The following is a 22,800-nucleotide window of genomic DNA, read 5'->3' on the forward strand; positions in this document are numbered from 1 at the left end:
TTTATGTTCCTGGGTCGATGGAGTAACAGCTAGAGCGGTTTAATGTAGCTGAAGTGGATATATTGACTGATTTATTGATCCTAGACAGGCTGTCAGGATGACCTCATAACCAAATTGCATAATTTACTGTGGATGAGCTGATGTTTTGCCACTAGATGGTGCTAAAATATTGAAAAGAAAAATCTCTGGTTCCTGTGTTTTAAGACTGTGACTCTTCCAGATAATCTCATGAGGTTCACTCAGTTGTTTTCTTGTTATAAGCTAATGTATACTGAATACTTATCAAGATAACAACTATGTTAAAGACAAAGATTTGTTACCAGATTCGTTGAGGCATCAACTATATCTTTTAAGACATCAGGTGATAACTATAGAGGAAAATGTCAAGATCTAATTTGAACAAAAATCCCTTTTCATAGAGGATTAAACAGCAACAGTTTGTGTTCATGTATTACTTCATTTGTGTATTTTATTATTTACATTTAATGGGACATACTGATGTGGATAGTTGAATCAAAGACAGTAATACAAACACACATCTCCCACCAACAAACTCCCACAGGTGGACAAGAGGGGAAGCAGTACATATTTCACTATTGTCAAATAATCATAAAAAAAATGCTCAACAACAGTAACATTTGAAACCGCCTTTGTGACTGGATATGGTTAAACTGGAGTATGACAAGTACTCTCATAAGCATTTCAGTCCAGCAAAGGGAAATTTATAAAAGTGGATTCTTTTTTTTTTTTTTTCTTGTAAAAGTTCATGAGGCTTGTTAGAGGAATTTAAAAACCAATTTATTTTAGGCGATGCTAAAGACATTTATGGATCTTAAACATGTAAATGCTGCTCAGGCCATATAGTAAGCAAGAACCACTTTTTCTGGAATGAATGTGCTAATTTCACAATATTCGACATACGCAAGATACACTGTATGTACACACCATACGAAGCAAACTTCACAGTACTGCTTTATGTAAAATATACTTTCTATATCCAGGTCGTATTCCGTCTGAGTGCATTTGTGTATTGAGTGTTTTAAGTGTGACCAACAAGCACCATATAATATAATGAGCTCTTCTTTTTTTAAAATGCAATGATTACAGAAGCCGTCTGAGATAACATAACCTACACCATTTATCATCATCATTAGCCGTGAGCATATTGGGCACAGCACAGGTTGCCATAACACACCGTCAAAATGGCACTCATCCTAAGTACACTCCATTCAATTATGAACTTGCCGTGCTAGGTCAATTGCTCTAAAGGGCTTTCTAGTTGTAGTTTGCTTGTACTGTGATCCAGATATAAAATGCAGAGCACCCTTGGTGACTCTTGGTGATACCGAAACACATGCAAGGTCTTTCTTTACATGGGTTTATAGAAATGACTGCAAGGCTTTTGTGAGTTCTCAATGCACGCTGGATCATTACGGGCGGTCTCTCTTTATACATGGTGCTTGTTAGTTACAGTAGTGCCATTAAATGAATGTTGAGGTTAATGAAGGAAGGAGAGGAGGAGGGCAGGAGAGAGCAGTGTCACACTGGTGGATTGACATCAGTGTTTCCACACTCCACAGGGATAAATGCAATGACTAACTACATGAAACAAGTCATTTCTGCAGCCTCTGGCTTTGGGAAAAGGGAACACAATATAAAGCTGACTGTAATTCAGGAGTTGTATGAAATGTCAACATGTTGAAATGTACAGTCTTTATACTGGGGGACTTCATTAGCAGTACAACACGTACAGAATGTTGCAACATACAGACTGCTATGACAAAAAGATTTTATCTTGAACTTCTATATTGTATATGTAAACAATATTATCTTATCTTATTTCTATTTCTAAAGATCCCCCTCCTGAAGTTCTTTAAGTGTTGGCTCTGTAGAGGCAGGGAAATGATAGGGGATCCTTTCCAGAGTAAAATATAAAAGGAAAAGGTTTAGGTGCCAGGGCAGCAGATTAGAGGGCAGGTAGGAGGGATGGTTGTCTGGTTTCTACTCAAGTGACTGGAGCATGAGAAGCTGCTTGAGGACCTTGGTTTGACTGGTCTCCCTGATTTCTCCTGCGAGGAACATCTCATCCACCACCGTGTACACCTTAAAGTCAAGAGGGAGGAAGTGCATTAGGGGGACAGACATGGCCCAAATAGAGTACAAATACCACAAGCCACATGTGGCATTGTTGTAACCTAACCCAAAGTGACATTACCTTCTTCCCTACACATGAAAGGGTAGGGCTTTCTGGAAAATTGTCTTATACAAGTGCCAAGTCATCGTGTAGCCTGTGGTCGTCATTGCTCAACTCCACCTCTGTGTCACCAAAACGGTTTGGATGACTAAACACACTGAGCAGCTAACATTAGCACAAGTTACAAATATGACTGGATGAATCATTCTGCCTTGCCACACACCTGAGAGAAGCTGGTGACAGAGCTTTTGAAAGTTTTTTTTTTTTTTTACTTTGGCACAGCTGTACATCAGTGGTTGGGAAGGAGTTCAAACTGGAAGTACCTCACGTCCAAAAATGCTGGTTTCTCATATTAGTCAACTTGTGATTGTAACACTGCATCAAACTGCTTTGTGCTTTGCTAAAGCTAAGCATGTGGGTGGCTTTTCAGACACCTTAGTTAATTAGCAAGGGGGAGGGAGTTCAGAGGTGTTTGTTGCTTTGCATTTCTTTCTATGAAAAATATATAAAATCGTTTAGATGGATCTCACTGAATGACAGCTCTAGTTGTAAATATTATACTGGTTGCCATGGCACTGTAATGAAAGAAACTTATTCTCATCTGCCTTTTGTCCTCTTCTGCTCCTTCTGTTTGATCAACGTGTTTATGAAGCAATTTGAAAATCTCACAAGGCAAAAAAATAATCTCTCTTTGTCCTCACCTTATAGAAGTTGAACACGAGGTCCAATTCACACACGTTGTGAAAATACTCATTCAGCACCTTCCAGGGAAGAGAGGAACAGTACACAATTCAAACCATTAATTCAATCAGCTGGCAGCCTGGAGATAATCAAATAGTCTACTTTAAGAAAACATACCGGTAATATCACATATGATAATTGTATGTCTTAATGTGATGCATTAGATCAGACCTATACTGACGCTGTAGCAGCAGCTGAAGCTTCATAACAACCATGTAGTAAGCTGATTTCCACCACACACATTTCCATCTAAAATACGCCAAATTAAAATGTATGTGGTTCTCATCTTGTTTCCATGAGAGATCATTTTTCTAAGCAGCGACATAGTGTCATCCACAGTGGCAGAATTACTGACCCCTTGTTAAGAATTTGCATCAGTGAATGTTCAAACGGGCTGAGTCCTGTTGGGAGCTGATGTGCAATTCAGCTTGCTTTATATTAACATGAGCACAGGTGAAGTGACTAAAGAAATATGATAAGCTTAAATTAAAAAAAAAAAAAAATCAAAGCCACTGCAATGATTTTAAATTGGTTATATCTCCTTCTACATGTGGCCATATGCAACAACAAGCTTGGAAAGTACAAATAAAGCCTGCTGTGTATTTCAGAATGAATCTTTCATAGTCAAACATTACATCAAATGACCTTCACTCCTGTGGGCTCTGGATTTAATATGGTTTACTGTTTGTCTTAGCCCTATACAAACACCAGATCTTATTTCAAGATCACAATTTAACTATTTGATTTGTAAAGCTGAATATGATTAGAAAAAGAAAAAGCTTTTAAACAGCAATTAATAAACTAAGTGATAGAACAAGATGCACTTGTGGTGCCTAATGCCTCTACATAATCACCAAGATACAGAATAAACAAAGATGGTTATGCTGATTAAGTCACTGATTAAACCAAATAATAAATTAATTAACAAATAAAATAGATCTATTTCAAAAGATGTATCCATCATTTAAAACGATGACACCACCTATCGCCCGGTTCTCCAAAGACAAAGTCATTTGTTCAATTACTGCCTGACAAAGTGAATAGTGCATTAGATATAGCCTCTGCATTTCTGGAATAAAATATTTCAGACATGTCTGTGTCACCGTATTTCATCTCCATGTGACACATAGTTGGTATGCAAATTTTATGCAGCAAAATCTCATTAGATTATCAGCTCCACAGGAGAAACCTGTTGTGCAAGTGTGGAATGCCTGTATTCTGTTCATATATTTATGGCATTTTAAAAGCTCTGCTATAGAAACAAATTCCAGCATGGTGAACTTAACGTACATGGTGGCGGGCAATAATGCACTGCAGTTATGTCAAGGACAAATTAAAACAGGAGCAATGATCAATTCAAGCTGATGTTTTTCAGTAGCGTTGGCAGACATTGCATTGTGATGCAATGTCTGCCAATTGTAAACAAAAATTAAATTATAAGTAGATCTTTCTATCAAGCAACATCTGAAATGATGAGTAGCAGAAACTACTGAAATGCATTTATTTTGCCCTTTTTGCTGAAATAGCACTTTCTGGCCAGCGGGATCACTGGCAGGAGGTAACTGTGCTGAAGCAGGTCATACAGTAGCTCGCACAGATACTATTCACAAACTGCAAAGTTTTTATCTGACCGAAACGCTTGCACATTATAAAAGTATTATCTTTCAAATCTGGAAATATTAGATCATTCCTATTAGCACCATCTGTCATCCTGAGCAACCTGTCGTTAGTCATTTTCAGTGTCAGTGCAGTCAGACTGTGGAAGCACACGAAGTTTATAATTAGTGATAAATTTGTGGTTTTATTCCTGACCACTTATTTCCAGCATCACTTGACCTAGCATTATCTAACACTGAGGATGATGACACAGCCTGTACATAAGAATGTTTGATTGTGATTGTGATTTGAATGATTCTGTGGAAATTTATTTAAGCGTGTTTTGGAATTTGTATTGAAAAGAACGGCCACGCCAAACAGTTAAACTGTGACTCATTTCTTGTCCTTGCAACAATCTGATAATCCGTCTTCTGCCGCTGACAAAACTTGATGCGATATTTATCACTGTCATTTAAAAACCATTGCAAAATTATACAGTTAATGTGGAAAACACATTATATGTTTCTTCATTTCAGGTGTGTCACTAGCTAACTTGAGTACTGAACAAAATACAATGAATTTCTCATTAGACTGCAGATTTGATCATAAGGAGCTGCAGGGAAGTAGAAGACAGAAACTTTCGAAGGAAATCATTGACAGACATTCCTGAAAACAATCAGACCATGAAAACTAAATCATCATAGTTCACTTGCTAAATCTAGATATCATGTGTTGCGTGTGTGTGTGTCAGTTACCTCCACAAAATTGTGGATTCCTTCGAGGTATGCCAAGTTGTTATCAGTCACGTCCACACAAATACAGAAGTACAGACCAGCATAACGCCGGTAAATGATCTTGAAGTTTCTAAACTGTGAGAACAACACAGATAAAAGATTCTCAGCAATTTTTTCTCTCATATTATGATGACAACAGGAGCTTTACTGGGGCTTAAGCTTCCCAGCTTTAAGACAAAACACACCCAGTACATCTACGATAACTGTGGAACAAAATACATAATAAAACTCAAGAGCAGACCAGGATTTTGTTTTCTTTTGACAGTGTATTTCTCTACCACCCAATGGTTGTAGGACTCCTTTTTCAAATCGTTTCAGAAATTGTTTAAAATGCTTATGACTTGTTTAAGTAGCTAGTGGAAAAAGCTTGTAATGTGGGATACACATGAGTCAGCTAATTATTTTACTGTGAAGTAGCCACGACAGAGATTTTTAACGGCTGTGTGGTTTCAGTCATTATACTGTGGTCCTTGATAGGATTTAGAAAAAAAAGTTCTGGCTAAACCGAACAAAGTAACAAATTTGAGCATGTCACTGAACCACCCACAAAAAAGGAGAACCTTGCAACCATACATGCATGCATAAGATAATGACTGATCCCATACCTCCACAAAGTTGGTGTGTTTGGCATCCCTGACAGTTACCACAGCATGCACTTCCTCAATCAACTTCTGTTTCTCATCGTCATCAAACTGCATGTACCATTTTGCCAGTCGTGTCTTCCCTGCTCGGTTTTGAATGAGGATAAAGCGAATCTATGAAACAAAAACAGAAAGACAAAATCATGTGTTGCTTTTCCTTTTAATTATTTTAATTTGGATTTATTTCTCTTCATTTTGAGGTTTGGACAGTTGCTTGGAGAAAACAAGGATTGAGAAGGTTTCACTTTGATCTCTGTTCAACAATAACGAACAGTTCTCACTGTTTTCAAGATCAATCAAGAAAAACAATCAGTAAGTTGTAGCCTCATGTAAAATTATTATTATTATTATAATTATTTTCATCAGTAATAATAATCAACAGAGCTATAGCTATGTAGTTACAGCTATATAGTGAATAGGATATCAATCCAATTTTCAGCATTAAGTAGTTTTACTTTTGATAATTCAAGTACATTTTCCTGATCATACATACTTACATACTTAGGATCTTGAATGCAATACGTTTAATTAGTAATGAGTATTCTGAAGCTGCGGTATTGGTAATTTTACTTAACTAAAATACACGAATAGCTACTTCCTCCACCTCTGGATATAACACAGAGAATTCATAGGTCAGACACGACTAACTACCGTTACTTTGTTGACCACAAGCTATTACCCGTTTATAATCTAGTTAACGTTAAGAGTTCGTAATAACTATCAAACTAACTGATGGACATCTAAGCAACCTCTCATTAAACTGTACAGTTATTTCACTGCAGAAAAATACTGGTCAGCGCTAGCCTAACGTCAAAGCTAGCTGAACCGCACCCACTGTTTTTAACGACATGACTGCAAGACATTTGACAGAGTAAACAATATTGACATGTGATCTATTTCAGATACGTGGCAAAACATTATGACTTCAAATCTCTGGCCTTATCCTGCTATGGTTAAGTTAGCTAACTGGCTTTAGCTAACGTTCTCTACTGACTGAATGAAGTGGTTATCTAGCGCTAACAAGCTACTGTAATGAAAAGAAAATAGATCAGTCTTCATCTGTGACATATTTACCATTTTCTCCTTCTATATATGGACCTTAGAAACTCCAAAGAAGCGCGTTCCTGTAAAATTATGCGACGATTTTATGTAAACACATCAGTAATTATTTTTGACCGCTCGCCCGCTATCTTCTCACAGCTAACAGGAAGAGCAAAGCTACGCTAAACTGCGCTGCATCATGGGGGATGTCGTTTTTGTTGTCATGTTTTAGACACGTTGAAGGTTAAATAGCACTACAAGAACCAGCGTACCCCTGCTCTGTCTCTTGTTGAGTCGTGCTTTGGATCACATGAGAAGCAAGAGAGACGTTACTGCTGTTTTCTGAAACAGAGACATTTTCATGTGTAGTTGCTAAATACGAATTTAAACAAACTGTCCGTAAAGATAACGATACCGAGCGTGAACAATAGAATACCATTAAACAGCACTGCATCAAACAGATAACATGTTTTTAAGAAACCTAAAGGTGTTATTTATAATAAACTGAATATAATTTAAGATTGTCCAGCTCAAATATCAGCAAGATTTCCTGCATGAAACAAACTGCGGTGTTTGTATTTGACATATCAGAAGCTTTTATTATTTAAGTTAAAAATAGTATCTTAACCACATCTTAAAAATTGTGTTTCATTGTGTCTGTGGTTACATGTACCACATTTGTGACACACCTCAGAGTAATGTTCATACACAGTCCCGAAAGAAAAAGTAGAAATATATATTTCCACCCTCTTGAGGTTAGATTATTTGTGGCTGTTTTCTGCAGAGTCAGGGATCAGAGTTTGTTTACTGGTCTGGTTGGGCAGCCGAGTCACCGCAGAACATTGCCCAGACTGCTTGGACAGCTCGCCTCTCTGAGCGTTCAGGGCGTTTAGGGAGTCAGAGGGGGATGGGGGAACTGTGATTGTCAGGGATTGCACAACTGTGAGTGGAGGAATGTGCTTGCCCTTGGGACCCAGAAATATTTCAGCTGCAAATACAGAGAGGGTTGAGGTGGGATAGGGAAAAGAAATAAAATGAAAAGGAAAAGCAAACAGTGAGTAAACGATAAGTATAGAGTTTTTCCAATTTACATAATGCTCCAAGCTGTGTTTTCATACTGATGTGTCCAACCCTGTGATAATCCTTATTTGAGAATGAAACACAACAAACAAGCAGTGTGTGTCATAAATGATCAAAAGTTTTATGACAGAGTCTGGATGTTGAAAAAACAGTGGTTGAAGAAAGGGATGTAAAACAGAGGCAGATTATTCAATAGAAACTTTGACCCTTGCTAATCTTGCTCTGTGTGATTGGGGTCATGCAAATATTGCTGAGAACACAGTGACTAATGTGACTGGACAGAAACTTGTGGACTTATTTAAACGGAGGGCAGCGTACCTTGAACCCTGCCTGGCTATGTATTTAATGCTGGGTCACATTTCAAATTGTCAAAGCACATAGTGCACTTTATACATCATAATTGTACAACTCCTGTAGGAATAATGGAACTTATACCTACAAAGGTTACTTCTTATGTTTTGGTTTTGCTATTCAGCTGCCCCGGAGGTTGAATCTTGTAACAGCTTTTACTCTGACTGGAACTTAAAAGCGAAGCTTCTGACATGATGTCTGTGTTGTTTCTAGGGTGTAGGGTTTCAGTTTTAAGTTTCCCCTGAAGCATCAAATTCCATTTCAAAATCAATAAATTGGGTTTTACAGCCTTTTGAAGTATTTGTTTTCATATCACACAGAGTTTAGATGACCACATTGGAATTGCATGTTCTAGGAAGTTCATGGATGGACTAACAAGGAGAGAGAGGAGAATTCCAGGAGGAAGCCCCAGTGCAAGACACTAAACATCTGTTTGAGCTGTTAGTACAGGCAGTTGTCTTGTACAACATTGCAGACATTACTCCAAATATGTGGAAGTAATTGCATTGTCTTTCTGAAAACACAAACCAAATAAAAACGTCTGAAATCTAGCTTAGGAGCTTAAATTTTTCATCACTGTGTGGCTGAAATCATCACTTCACAGCAACTCTTTTACCAAGTGGACACCTCAGTATACAACACATTCTGTATAATTAGGACTAACCTTTGAGATGATTGATTTTCTCAGTAAAGGCATTAAATATTTTCCCTCTGTGCTGCTCGATAAGGTTTTTGATAGGAGTCATTGGGTAAACGCACAACAAATCTGTTACACGTGATGCAACCATGGAACATTCAAATCTGTTTGTCGATGAGTGATGTTTGACTTTGTTCAGGGACAAGGAGATCAGTTGTGAGAGGAAGTGGTGAGTAAAACATGGGGCCAAGAGGGCAAATGGACCAAAATAAAGTGAATTAATTACAATCACAATGCCATGAACACATTCTTTTTTTCCCCCTATACCTCAGAACCCGTGTTGCAGCTGAACAAACCAGAATAGTTTGACGTTGGTGACACAGCAGCACATAAAAAGCAAGTAAACTGAGATGTGTAGCTGATCGTCATAAGGCAAACAACCACCAATAAAAACAGCTTAACAAGAGGTTTGCAGAAGGTGAACTGAAAACTCATCTCAGCTTTGGTGTATCTGAACTTTTATTTGAACATATGTATGAAAAAAAAAAAATTACTGTGTAGGCTACACATGTAATCATCAGTGGTTTTTCATATTTTCTATGTGTAGACTGGCTATTATTCATTATTACAGATAGGGCTTTAATTATTCTTATTATTATTTGTAATTTTTTAATAGCATTTTTAGGCCGCATATAAATAAGTACAGGGTGACGATACAAATGTTAGGGCTTTAATTATTTAGTTTACTACCAAAAAGTAAAGATAAAAACCTTTTCTTTTTTTTATTATCATCATTATTATTATCATTTTGAATAATGTGTTTTTAGTCTGATAGTCACCGTTTAGGCCGCATCTTAGTGTGAAACGATGAACAGTGGTATAATACACAGCGTGCGTGTGTTGTAATTGTGTCCATGAACCGCTGGGCGAGACTCTCTCTCTCTCTCTCTCTCTCTCTCTGTGAATAGGAGGGGAGATGCTGGATTCGGGAGAAGGTCCGCCATTATTGGGAAGCAGAAAAAAAATAGACTTATACACACCGTCACACATTTAGCCTGTAAGGGGCTTAACATTAGAAAGGGAAACACAGCCGTTTCCGATGAGCTGCTGGACACTAAATAAATAAAAAAAACAACAACAACGCTTTGTTAAATGAAGGCAGGGCACTGCGATCGCGTTTCCGTACGGACTCTTTTATTTTTGACACAACAAAGGAAATAATAATTGGTCAAAACAACGTGGTGGTGAACCAAGAAGGGAAAACACACCGAAACAGCGCTTTCCAACGCCTCCCCCTTTTTTCTCCTCGTTTCCAGACGCGGTGAAAGGACTTGAGTTTGAACAGCAATTTTTTTTCTTGTCTTGACGAGAATTTAGTTGTTTCCCCCCCTCTCCTCAGGCAGAGAGAGAAAGAGAGATGTGCATCTAAAAACTTCAGACTGATGAAAACGTGCACTTAACGTGGGGAGCAATGGACAGACAGGCTGTTTACTAGAAAAAGCGGAAAATAATCGATGTGAGTGCTTGTGGGGAGTGTTTTTGTCTCTGTTTTTTAAAAGTCTTCCACCGGCTGTGAGTCGCAGAGGAGCTGAGAGAAAGAAAGGAGTGGACGAGAGCTGGGGAGGGAGGAATGCTATGGTATGTAGAATATACTCTCCATTTACAGCGATTAATACATGTGAATGGACAATTTGAAGAGTTTAACAATGCTGAAAAGATGTTTCGAGGCGTTTACTTCTCCCCACATTGCAGCATGGGTTGATAAGAAAAGCTGCGAATAACAAGAAACTGGGAGTCAACCCCAGTCCCCCCTCGAGGGCTGGTGTGATTTGATAGTAGTGTTTAATAGTAGGAATAATAATAATGGTTATTTTAATGATGATGCATGTGTGGATAAAAAAAATATATAAATAAATGAAGCTGTTCTAATGTTGGTTAGGGTTAGGCTGTGCTTGTTTAAATAGGAAGTTTACAAAGGAGAAAGGGGCTCAAAAATGGATCCTGTCCAAACATTAAAATTGTTTGTACAACAACACCTGGAATTCATTGGTCTTGTCAGGTCTGGAGAGACTCCCCACTATACCTTGAATACAAGGAGAAATAAGGACTTTGAATAGTAAGAGGGGAAATAGGATGTTTGTGTTGGATCGTGGGACTGTCAAGCAACTGTTTGATGCTTTGTCTGCATGTTTTGCGTGTTCATTAATGTGCTGATCGTCTCCTCATTCAATGTAACAGTTAAATTGATTATAAATACGGTTTTGTTGAGTTTTAAATCTGTTATTGTAACCGCCTGGGCTTTTGTTTTGGCATGTTTGGCGTTTTATCAGCCACAGCCCTCGGCCCTTGTCAGATTTAGGTCATACTAAAAGCTCTTAAACATAATGAATTTCTTTCATGAGTAGTTATTTTTTTCTCTCAGATTAAACTTTGCAAACATCAAAGCTGCATGTACAGGTTTCCTGGTGACATAGTTACCTAATGTGCATATGCCCTGTAACTATATCCTGTTCCCATTTCGTTTAACTGTATTTGTCACAAGAATGACTCAAATCTTTCTAGATTAAATGCCTGGCTATTTCTCCACCTACTAAAAATCTGAGGTGGGAATATTTACCTTGACTCTCTGGATGCTGCATACTACCCCCTTTATGCTGTAAGATAAGGTACAGGTAGGCTGATTAGGATGACCTGATGGTAGCTATTAACACAACCAATAATCTGTTTTTGTCCCAGAACTAGTCACCGGTGTGTCACAGCTTAATCTCACTGCCAACTCAAAGTGGTCATTGCCCTGTCAGCCACTCCCTTTTTGTCAGAGTCCCTCCACTAGACTTCAGTACATTTATTTCAAAAGCGATCTTTCCACCTGACTCTGGAATATTGATTTAAGATTGACTGTGAAAGATTTCAGAGGGTGAGATAAGTGGGTGAATGTCTGTGTAGGTTTGTGATATGGTCTTAACACACAGGGCTGTATCAAGAGGTCTTTGGTCTGTACTGCTGTGTCACTGCCAAAAAGAAGGAGGATTTTCAAAACAGGAACTTTGTCATCTGATAATGGATTGATACTGGCTTATATGCCTTTTCAAGCAAATGAGGCCCTGTTCAGGATTTTGGGTGATCCACTCACAAGTGGTCTGCTCTAAGTACATCACTTCACACCTTGCATTAATATTGTCTTGAGCGACCACTTGTGATCGGATCTCACTTCCCGCTCTGTATGCAAATAAACACGTACATCATTTCTGTTAGCAAAGGCCAATGAAGTTGTTCTTTTTAACTGCTGGGAGGCAGCAGGCAGCAATGCTCTTCCTGAGCCCAGGCTTCCAGAAATTAATGGAAGAAGATGAAATCAGAACAATACAGACTGGATCTATTCCTCTGCGCGTCCCAGAAAACCAAATCACTCAAAATGTTTGATGTGCTGGTCATGTATCTCTATGGGCTTTTGAAGTTGTCAGACAGCCTAGACAAAGCCAGCTGATTCTGTTTGTGAATGCAAATGAAGACATACTTCCTCTTACTCAGAAGCCGTCAGTTGAGTAGGCGGTCCTTCAGTGTGGCCCAGGACACATTTGTGTTCACACCCCTAAGAGAATGCGACCTCTGACTGGTCTGGGTGATCGGATCTTGATGCGTCTTGGGTGCATTCACACCTGTACTTAGATTAATGTTAATGCCAGGTGTGACTGGGGCCTGAGTTAACTCATAACCCTGTATTTACTGGCAATGCTCTTGCTGAGCGCTTTTTGATGACTTTCTCTCCCTTTGATCTTAATCAACCTTATTGGGCAGACCATGCCAAGGAGGAAGTAAACACACATACACACACTTTCCTTGGTAAGACAGTCTCTTTGCTCTCAGGTAAATGCATTAGCAGCTGTCAGCACTTCTGTTCTCTGCTTGATTGGGCCCTTTGCAGTGCAGTCACACCTCTCCAGGAAGCCTCTTCTTCCCCTAATAGCCGTGCCATTTGCCCAGGCAGCAGGCTAGCAGCAGTCTGCCTGCCTGCCTCTGGGCTGCGGATCATGTTGTGAGTCCCTGGGCTAGAACATGTTCCTGGGATTAGAGGAAGGCAGGCTTTGCTCGTCAGGATGTAGGTCAGAGATGCGGATGCATCCTTTGATGAGGACACTGGAAGTGAGAATCTGTCCCACATTATGTGGACAATAAACACAGAGTTTGGCATGCTTTGTAATAGGAACAGTGGAGGGATCTCACTTCACTTCTGAAAACTGGAATAGTAATCAAATGAGAAAGGTAATTGGAAAGTACGTGAGCTTTTTAGTCTGTAACATGCCCTTAAATCAGTTGGCCCAGCATGGGCATGGTGTTTTAATAAGGAACAACGTGTTTCTGGCATGTAATACCACTCAGTTTGAAAATTTGCCCCGTACCATATTATTTCCAGTTCATGCTTTTATTTCCACAAACCACAGTGCCACTGAATGAAAAGGTGGCCTCTCACCTGTTCATTTGCAGATTCCACAGCTCGCATACCTGTTAATGTGGGGTGACTCCATATACCAAGGATGGAAATTTTCCCCGCTCATCTGAAAATGTGCTGTTTGCTAAATCTCTTCTCTCTCTTGTATTACAGGAGAGTTTTGCTTGTGAGTCAGTGTAAGCCTGTGTTTGATGGAGAAAGGAGCTAATTATAGCGGGCAGCTTTGGAGTTTGGTGGACCAGATTACAGTCACTCTCCTCTCAATGGCTGCCTTGTTCTAGTGGCCGATTATTAGGCAGAGAGAAGTGCATTCTGGGATGATTGTATCTGAATTTCCATTAGAAAGTGTGCCTGCCTCAGTTGAACTGAGGTTCTCTTCTCTCCCCACTGTTTCAGTTCCCTCGCTCATTACAGATTTGCAGATGGGGACAGCTTGATATAAAGGCCTCTGTGGTGTGCCCCTATTCTGTTTTGGAGCCGGTTTAACTCTGTATCCTGAATGACCGAATTATGTTTGAGGGAGCTGACCCCAAATCAGCAATGTTGGCTGTATGTAGTGAATGTTTGAGGCAAAAAAATAAAATAAAAAAGTATCAGCAGTGTCCCTGTACATATGCCTTTTATAACAAATGGCTCACCCAAGAACTTTAATAATAATTTTCTGTGAAATCAATCAGTAACAAAGATTGCATTTGCTCTATAGCCCAATCCCACCTTATTATGGGATTGCTTTTCCAATACAAATGCATTATTAATGTATAATGCTAGTGGAAAGTAATGGCTTTAGATATGATTAATGGTTTGAATGGTGGCTGTAGAGCTCTGTTGAGATAGTTTAAACTAGCTTTCATATTTCTTTATGGGGGAAAAAAAGAAAAAAGGACACTGACACTGTTTGGAAGCACGGTGACCATGGAGATAAAGGACCAGGATGTAAGCCACAGAGGAATGGTGACCTCTGGATGTGAGCGGCCCTGCTTTGCAATTCCAGATACAATTACACAACAGAGGGACAAGGGTAATGGGCTATGGTAATTTGGAAGGGCTGTAGAGAGGGAACACGAGGGGAGAACTGGGAGAAACGAGAACTAGGAACAGCGAGAGAGTGACACAACAAAGTAGGTAGTCAGTTGGAGGAAAAAAAATGCTACAAGAATGAGAGAGTAAAGTAAAACACGAGCAAACTGCTGCCAGTTTCTGCTTCAGGCTGTGTTCCTGGTATGTGCCCTTTCAGCTTTGTGCTCAGGGATCAACCAATCAATGAGAGCCATAAGTAACCCTGCTGCTTGGCTATTGGCCACAGCTGAATTCCATGACTCAGCATGTCCGTAGATAAGATGTTATGATTGAGTCGCTGCCAATGAAATGTGGCCACTGCCCAGAGTTCAATAGGTTGGACTTCTGCTGCTGTAAACGCACACACAAAGTTTGTGCCACCTACATGCAGTGCCAACACAGTCCTTAACCCTGAAGTTTTCCAAGTTTTGTGGGCTGTTCATGGGACTAGCCTTAAAAGAGAGGCTTGTTATGCTGTTATGCATCAGTGCGTACAGCACTCCATTACCTTATCATGTAAGGAGTTTAATGGCTTCTGATTGTTTTTGAGTGAGTCAATGTTTACTCTGACTGTACTTGGGATTTTGAAAGGCTGTAGACACTAGAAACCTCTCACCCTCAGAGACAAAGAGACTGCCCTGAAATCCACCTACACAAGTATTAAAGGATAACTTTGAGCATGGTTGTTGTCTGTGGACACATATACACACTCACATGTTTCCCACAGTAACCCAGCACTAAGTTTTCATTTTTGTCCCAACCTGTCGTGCTGACCTACCCTCATCTCATTCGCAACTCTCCAGGCTTCATTGCCTAAATTGGGCTGGAGTCAGGAGGAGAAGTCCCCGTGTGTCATTGTTTGACTTTTTCTCCGGAGATTCTCCCTTATGGCGCCCCTGAGTTTCCTGTAGGAAGTCCACCTACGATGCCTGGCTGTGTGGGGGTTGGGGAATGGGAGGCCAGGAGAAATGAATAGGGTGAGTGGGAGAGGAGAGGAGAGCTGAGGGTCAAAGGTGAGGGGAAGAGTCAGAGGAGGGCAACAATGGAGTCTGTTTTATTTTACTTATAATCAGGAAAACAAAAATACCTTGAACAGAATCAACTTGACAGTGCCATTAGAAACATTCCCTTTCACAGATGATAGTTTCTCACATTATTTCATTGTCACATGTCCTTCAGCATATAGTATCATGTGGTTCTAGCTTGGAGATAAACATATGCTTTTTATACATCATGCTGCAGTTGTTTCTACAGTGAATAACAAATCAGTTAACCGGAAAAAGAACTTAATAGATACATTTTTATTTTTGCCTTTTAGGCTTTATGTCTGTTGCAGAAAACAGTATCGAAACAAGGAGAGAACTTAGTGCTTATGAATGAGATGCAAAATGATTTATTGAGATTATTTTCTGTGAAGACTTGGACTCCACAGCCCTTGTAGGCTCGAGCAAACCTTGGCAGTATGGGCTGCAGGAGGGTATCTCAGCCTGCCCAAGCATACAAATAAAGGCACATTAAAACCACTTGTTTAAGCCCTTTTCAGTGATTCCCCTGAGATTGTGTGCCTTTAGTTTTGTGTTTCTTTGGGTCCTTGGATGCCGGTTAACCTGCTTCCATGTCTAGTATTTTCTAATAATCACTATAATAGCCAATGTAACCACCTGATCTGAATAAACTAGCCAGTTATGTGTGAAACACTTCCTTTCTGCAGACAGCAGTTTGCCATGTAACTGCTATCTCCAATTAGTGTCTCTATCCTGAGTAGTTTCCACACATGCTTGGGGTTCTGAGTCATGGCAGATGGCACCCCTTCTTCCATTTAATAGCTGCAGGAAAAGTTGTGTGTGTATTCTGAAACAACTTTGTGGTTCAGTAGGAGGCTCAGCAGTCAAGCAATAATGGTGCAGATCACTCAGCGCATGTCCATCATTTCCCATCCTTTTCCTTTTAGCATATTGTGTAAAATAGAACAGTTGTCAGTAGGACAGTGCTGAAGTCACACCTCCTTGGACATTATCAGTTGGATTAATTTCATTGGGAAAGCAAGAAAGGCTCCTGTTACAGAAACTTGTGTGTGTCTGAAAGACTCCTGAGGTCGGGGTGTTATCTGTGAAGACTGGCTGTACGTGTAAGCTTCTACTGTGGGGTATAGTATTACCACTTGGGAAAAAACCCCAAAAAACTAGCATCCTCAGCTCGGCTGTTCTCCTCTACTCAAACTGCTCTGTCAACATTGTAATTGAAAGCAAGAGACTGTGTGACTAACTGTAGCTATTTGCTTCATTTGTACTCATTAAACATAATAATATTAGTTGTCTAGTGAAATATGGTGCAGGGATGATTTTAGTATTTGGCAGTGGACAAACCGCAAACTGTGCAGACACAGGAAGTGAGGTTGCGGTGATACTTAAATATAGTCTCTGGCACTCTACTGTAAGTCATCACTGTCTCTTTGGTTTCAGATTTGCACCTTGTCAAAATAACTGCTTTTGGTACGTGTATGTGAATGCTCATGGTTAATGCAAATTGACACTGCTGGAACATGATGTCTAGTTTGTGTACTATCCCGGCATGTTGTCTATTTATCTTGAGGTCTCTAACATGCTGCTTCTGCCCGGTGTTCTGACAACTTTATTGGAAGTGTCATCGTACACCTGCAGCACTCAGACAGAGAAGAGAGAGGTGGAGAGTGGGAGGCACAGAGGTGTTCTGCTTCCAACGTATTCTAATTAAAGTTGACAGGTTTAATCACAGACTGATGAGCATCATGGCCGAAGGAGAGGGACAGAAGTAGAGAGGAGAGGGAAGGGAAAAGTCCTGCAGACTCCAACAACTGTAGGCCTTTGAAAGAACCTTTCTTGACTTCAAGTTTTTCTCACTCTCCTCAAACCCCTCCTAAGCTCTATTGATCACTCTTCCTTCCCCTCTGCTTCTTTGTCTCTTTCTTCTCTTTTTCACATCATCACCAAAATATTTCTGTTTCTGTTTATTTGTGTTCCCATGGCTCTCTTCCATCCCTCAGTTTTTCTGTCCTTGGAGCGCAGTTCAGTGTTATTGTCAGCTGTGGTTAAGGACACAGGAAGGGCACCACCTTGTCACTAGATGTTTGTCTCAGATGCCACTTCAGGGGGATCTGGCCACCACTGTGGTGGCTTTTGGCATCTCCCCAGTGAACATGTGCTGACATTGTCTCTCTCCCACAGATACAGGAACTCACGAAACCCTTGTATTTGGACAAGGGTCGTTTTATTTTACAATGTTGTGATTAGGTATTCTTAACTTGGAGTTTGCCCCAGGCATTTTAGCATTTACAAATCATTACCTGGCTGTTATTGTTTAGTATTCATGGTTGATGCAACTCAACTTTGAAAGTTTGGAAAATGGCTTTGGAAATGGCTAGTCTTTGTCGCAAGGGTACCAAAACTGCCCCCAAAAAACTATGTGCACTACTCTACACACACAAACACACACGTAATGTGACCAACAAAGGCTGACCCCTCCTCACCCTCATAACATAACTGTCAGAGTAGTTCTGGCCGTTAGGCAGCTGTGTGACAGCAGACATCATATCCTCTTTAAGGTGAGAAGATAAGGTGGCTGTTCATAGCCATTCGTTATCACAGGCAGTGAGCCCCTGACACCTCCACATCCCTTATCGGGCCCAGTCCCAGTTTCTGGCCCAAGAGAGGGCTCATGCAAGCCCAGGGCTGATGAGTAAGCACAGCTCAGCCTGCAGATGGCTGGGCCTGCCTTTATCGATCCCAGCGCCACCGCCTGTCATCCAGCCACCACTTAGCTAATGATGTCCATACTATTGTCTCACGGTGGGGAAAATGGTCATAAAACAGAGAGCGTCGGCTAACTGCGGTGTCGGAAGGAAAGATGGATTTTTACCAATAGAGGAGGCACACCCTAAGCAGCCCGAGCCAATTTCTACGGTGTCATGCTATCTTAGGATGATAACACTGTCGTTCTTATTACTGCTTGCTCTCCGTCTCTGCCTTGTCCCTTTGCTTTTTGTTGTTGGCTGTCCATATTGTGGTGCTGGTTGGTCCACCTGCATAAAAGACCACAATTTCTGACAGTCTGCCAGTCCCTTCGTTGGCCTGGTTTTGACCTTGTTACTCTGATTGTTACTGTTGGGCAAACAGCACATTATTTGTTTGTACTAAATAAATATTCACCTTAAATACTTGAATGTAGAGGCAACTAGAAAATGCTGCTTTAAAGATGTATTTCCACTGTGCAATTTTAGAGGATTGTAAAATGATTTTGCTGTGAGCTGGGTTTTCATGGGGGTGACATGGGTCATTTCTCTTCTCAGTGCCATAATTTCCCAGGATGCAGTGGGGGCCCCGAGGTCCATAGCTCTTATGTCAGAGTTCATTTCCTGTTGCACTGCTCGAGCAGCTCCTGAGGATCCACCATTTTGTAACATTCCTGATGAGGACTGAAGAAATGTGTCTCATTTCACTCAGTTAATTTTTAACTCAGAGAGTTTATTTCATAGTTTACAATTATCTACAATCAGCTGACTGATCAGTGTTGGACAGACTGAAGAAAGTCACAGAGATTTTCTCAGAAATGATCTGAGAATTTGAAAATTCATCACGTTGCAGGCAGTTTTACAGTGAATACACTGTGAGTGTAGTTGAGGTCACACCATGCCCAATATAGTAGACATGTGAAATTGTGCATACAGTGTAAGATTAGCCTGAAGTTACTGTTCATGAGTCACGAAAGTGAGACAGTGAAATGTTTTAGAATCAAGACAGTATCATAATAGTTTTCGCTGATGTTCCTATTTCTTACAATACTTCTAGAGTAATACATCAACGTTGGTTGTAAATGGCAACTAACTGCAAATCTGAGTCTGCTCAGGTCCTTGCCTCTTCCTTTGTTGCTACGCTGACTTCCATGTATGCCGTTAGCTGTGAAGATAAAAGTAAGGGAAACATGGATGAAGAATGTAAACATTTCTAGGAGTTGTGTTGGGTTTCGAGAGTTGTTCAGAGAGAGGACAGCCTTCACCATACCACTGCTCGAGTTAGTCGCGGTTGTCGGAGAGAAGAGAATGCAGACCTTTTTGCCCAATGAGGTAAAAGGTCGTTGGGAATGCAGTTTGTCAGGTCAGGATGAGCCGGACCTGTTGCCAGAAGGAATATGAGATGGAGAAAGGTGAACCTGAACTGGGCAAACATTTTTTGGCAGACCATATGTGTGTGCATTTTATGTATTTACCTGCTGTCATCATTCTAGATGACACATTGGATATTAATTTATTTCAGTTACAGTGTCAGTTACTAGATGACCTGTCAATTCTAAGAGGACCCAAGCTAAGAGGGGAAACTGCCCCTCATAATACTCTGAAGCTCCTGTGACTCTGTGTTTATGAGAAGGCCTGTTGGCGTTTGTTCATGCTGGCTGTTATGTTCTCAGTCATGCAGTTACTCCGAAAGACAAGATATTTAATCACTAATGACTCTGAATGACTAATGGCCTATTCATCCTGCAGTGATTGTGGTAAATATTGTTTAAGAATTTCTTTTGTTCTCAGTTGTTGATCATATCTGATCAATGAGAAGACATTAAGAGTCTTTTAAAGTAATAAAGAGATTTTTTTTTGGTTTCAACTGCTTCCTCCTAGAATACCCAGATGACGTTTTAACACGCTGCCACTGCTTCTAAAGGGCACAATTGAAAATTAGTAATTAAAGTTGCTTGAGAAGAATGAGTAGTTTGACTTGTTAAGTGGAAATCTATTCTAATTCTCTACTGAGGTATAGATGTAATGTTTTTTTTTTAACCATAGGGCATGGATTGAGTACCACTTTTAATATTAATGGTACATCAGTATTGAGACAGTACTGTAACTGCTAAGACTATCACAGAGAGTATAAACAGCATGTAGTTTATATTGTACACACCATTTCACGCTGTGTCATGTCCAGTTCTGGCCTAACTGCATAGTTTAAGCATGACTTTAGGTTACATTTTCTCAGATGCGTATTCATTGTCATGAAGTCTTGTTCCTCGTGTTGACCCTTACTCCTTATGCAATACACAACAAATAGATATGGAGCTTTTCTGACAAATGTGACCCCAATTTAGTGAAATACACCGTGTAACAAATACTAGCTTTTAAAATAATGATTTCAAACAAAGCCAGTCATGATCCTGGTAATGTCTGGGACCTGTGATTTCCTCCAGTGTTCTCCACTGTCATTGTAAGCTTGGAAATGAACATTCAGAATCACGGTGATGGCAGTAATTGTCAATTACCTTGCCTTTATGAGTTTTCTGTCAAACTTCTGCCAAAAATGACAAAAAAAGGCAATCATTATGGGGATGTTGATGCTTCAATTATTTCTGCCACCTGCTGGGTATATGTTGTGAAAATGTGTATGCGTGTGTCAGAGAGATCAAAAGACTTGAAAGAAAGGAAGGAATAGCAAGGCATCATAAACAAGACTTCATAAAAATATAGGAAGAGAAGAATTGTAAGAATATAAGATCTAAGAGTATATCTGAGCCATGAGCTTATGTGTTGACCTATGCGTGTCAGATCATTTGAGTCTTGCTCTTTTGATTCCAGGGCACTTCTTGTTTGTGTACCATTTGGGAGAACACACCAAACAAGCTCATGAGACTAGTTTAACCTGTCCTTGAACCACAATTCAAGGTATTATGCCTGAGCACAGTGTCACATGTTAAGCATGCTCTGTTTCATCATACTTGTATATTACAGAGACTCCCATGCACACTATTTCAGTTTTTATTTCACAACTATGTAAATATGCCCTCTCTCTGTCCCTAGTCTCTCAGTGTTTAGCCATAGTGGATCAGATTCTAGGAAATTGTGCAACTCTGAGAGTATTCACGTGCAGCTCTTAGACCACAGAACACAGCTTACATCTTGGGCCTTGCCCTTTCCTTTTCTTCCTTTCCCTCTGCCTGAGCTCCCAGAGGTCATAGTTGACAGGAGACATGGGTGGGTGATGTCAGCCCTCTCCTTAGGGTTTTTTTTTTTTGGCGAGGGGGGGCCTCAGGGATCCTGTGAGGCTGGGCAGCAGCTCCAGAGGGAAAGACGGGAAACAGTGATGGCAGAGGGAGGGAAGGAACAGCTTGCTGTTGTTCTACTTTGTTTGTTTTTTCACATGTCAGTGCTAAAGAGGGAGACACAGGATGTCGATGGTTTGGGCTCTAACGCCAAGAAGAGCTCATTCATAAGTGTGTGTGTGTGTATTGATGAGTAGCTGGAACCATATGGTATGCCACAAGGTCAACAGATTTAAATTTATCTTGTGATTCAGCGGTATTATGTGTTTTTCTCCTTTAGAATTTGCTTGTTTAGCTACACGCAGTAGTCATCCAGAATTTGATAAGTTGAGATTTGCGTTTCATGCTGTGGGGGTTTGCCACTTTTCAGGCAAAGGTTGTTTTAGTGCACGCTGGGTCGTTGACTCGTTCAGAGGGTCTATAATGTTCAACATCATGTGCTAAACACTTGTGCAACGGTTGTGAGAGCTCTGTGAGCGTATGGGGCGGTGCTCCCGGGGCTCCCTGATGATGTACCATGGTAAACAGTTCCCACTGCTTGCACAGCTGGGGCACACTTGACAGGCCTCTGCAGTGCCTGTGAAGAGGGAGATGGAGAGAGGGATGGGGAGGAAGCAGACACAGAGAGACAGAGCAGGAGGAGAAGGGGAGAGTGACTGGACCGATACAACAGAGGAATGCTGTGAGGGCCTTCGGGCCAGGATACAAACTGCAAAAAGGACAAGTGAGTGCAGGGGAAACAAGAGCAGAAAACTGATTACAAATGACAAAGCCCCAGCTCTTGCGACCAAACAGTGTTAGCTGCTGTATCCTGAGGGTGGGAAAATGCAACAGTAATAGCTCCGACTCCAATCCAATCTCCTGCATGTATTCCGCGCGCATGTGTGTTTCTGCGTTTGTGTATGTGGCCTCCCTAAATTCAACAGACAGAGACAGGAAATTTTGCCCCTCCCCTCCTCTGTCCTCCCCTCATCCTCTGCCCTGTGCTCGCTGCCTGGCGCTGATTGGCTGGAGGGAAAGCGAGGGATGAGGTTTTGTCGCCTAATCTGCCAGCAGATCGCCACTGATGGGCCTCTGTAGAATGGCTTTAGTAAATTACTGTTCCAGGGAAGGGCAAATCCCTTCTATCAGATAGCAGCTCTCTCTTCATCTCTCCCTTC

The 22,800-nt window shown here is 40.6% G+C and overlaps 2 protein-coding genes across 2 annotated transcripts in view; one reads left to right on the forward strand and one right to left on the reverse strand.

Annotated features, from left to right (window-relative positions):
- Positions 1-735: 735 nt before the first annotated feature.
- ap2s1 (adaptor related protein complex 2 subunit sigma 1) lies at positions 736-7,183 on the reverse strand. The gene is made up of 5 exons (XM_041046550.1): positions 7,041-7,183; positions 5,931-6,080; positions 5,287-5,400; positions 2,896-2,955; positions 736-2,103 (listed from the first exon to the last, which is right to left on the reverse strand). Exons 1-5 carry the CDS (start codon positions 7,041-7,043, stop codon positions 2,002-2,004), a joined length of 429 nt encoding a protein of 142 aa, XP_040902484.1. The 5' UTR covers positions 7,044-7,183; the 3' UTR covers positions 736-2,001.
- A 2,868-nt stretch (positions 7,184-10,051) lies between these two features.
- Positions 10,052-22,800, forward strand: part of arhgap35a (Rho GTPase activating protein 35a) — a 61,576-nt gene continuing 48,827 nt past the window's right edge. Inside the window, exon 1 of the mRNA XM_041046531.1 lies at positions 10,052-10,713. The gene's annotated coding sequence lies outside the window, so the exon portion shown is untranslated. The remainder of the gene's footprint in view (positions 10,714-22,800) is intronic.

Source organism: Toxotes jaculatrix, chromosome 9 (genome assembly GCF_017976425.1).
Source record: "Toxotes jaculatrix isolate fToxJac2 chromosome 9, fToxJac2.pri, whole genome shotgun sequence".
Classification (NCBI taxonomy): domain Eukaryota; kingdom Metazoa; phylum Chordata; class Actinopteri; family Toxotidae; genus Toxotes; species Toxotes jaculatrix.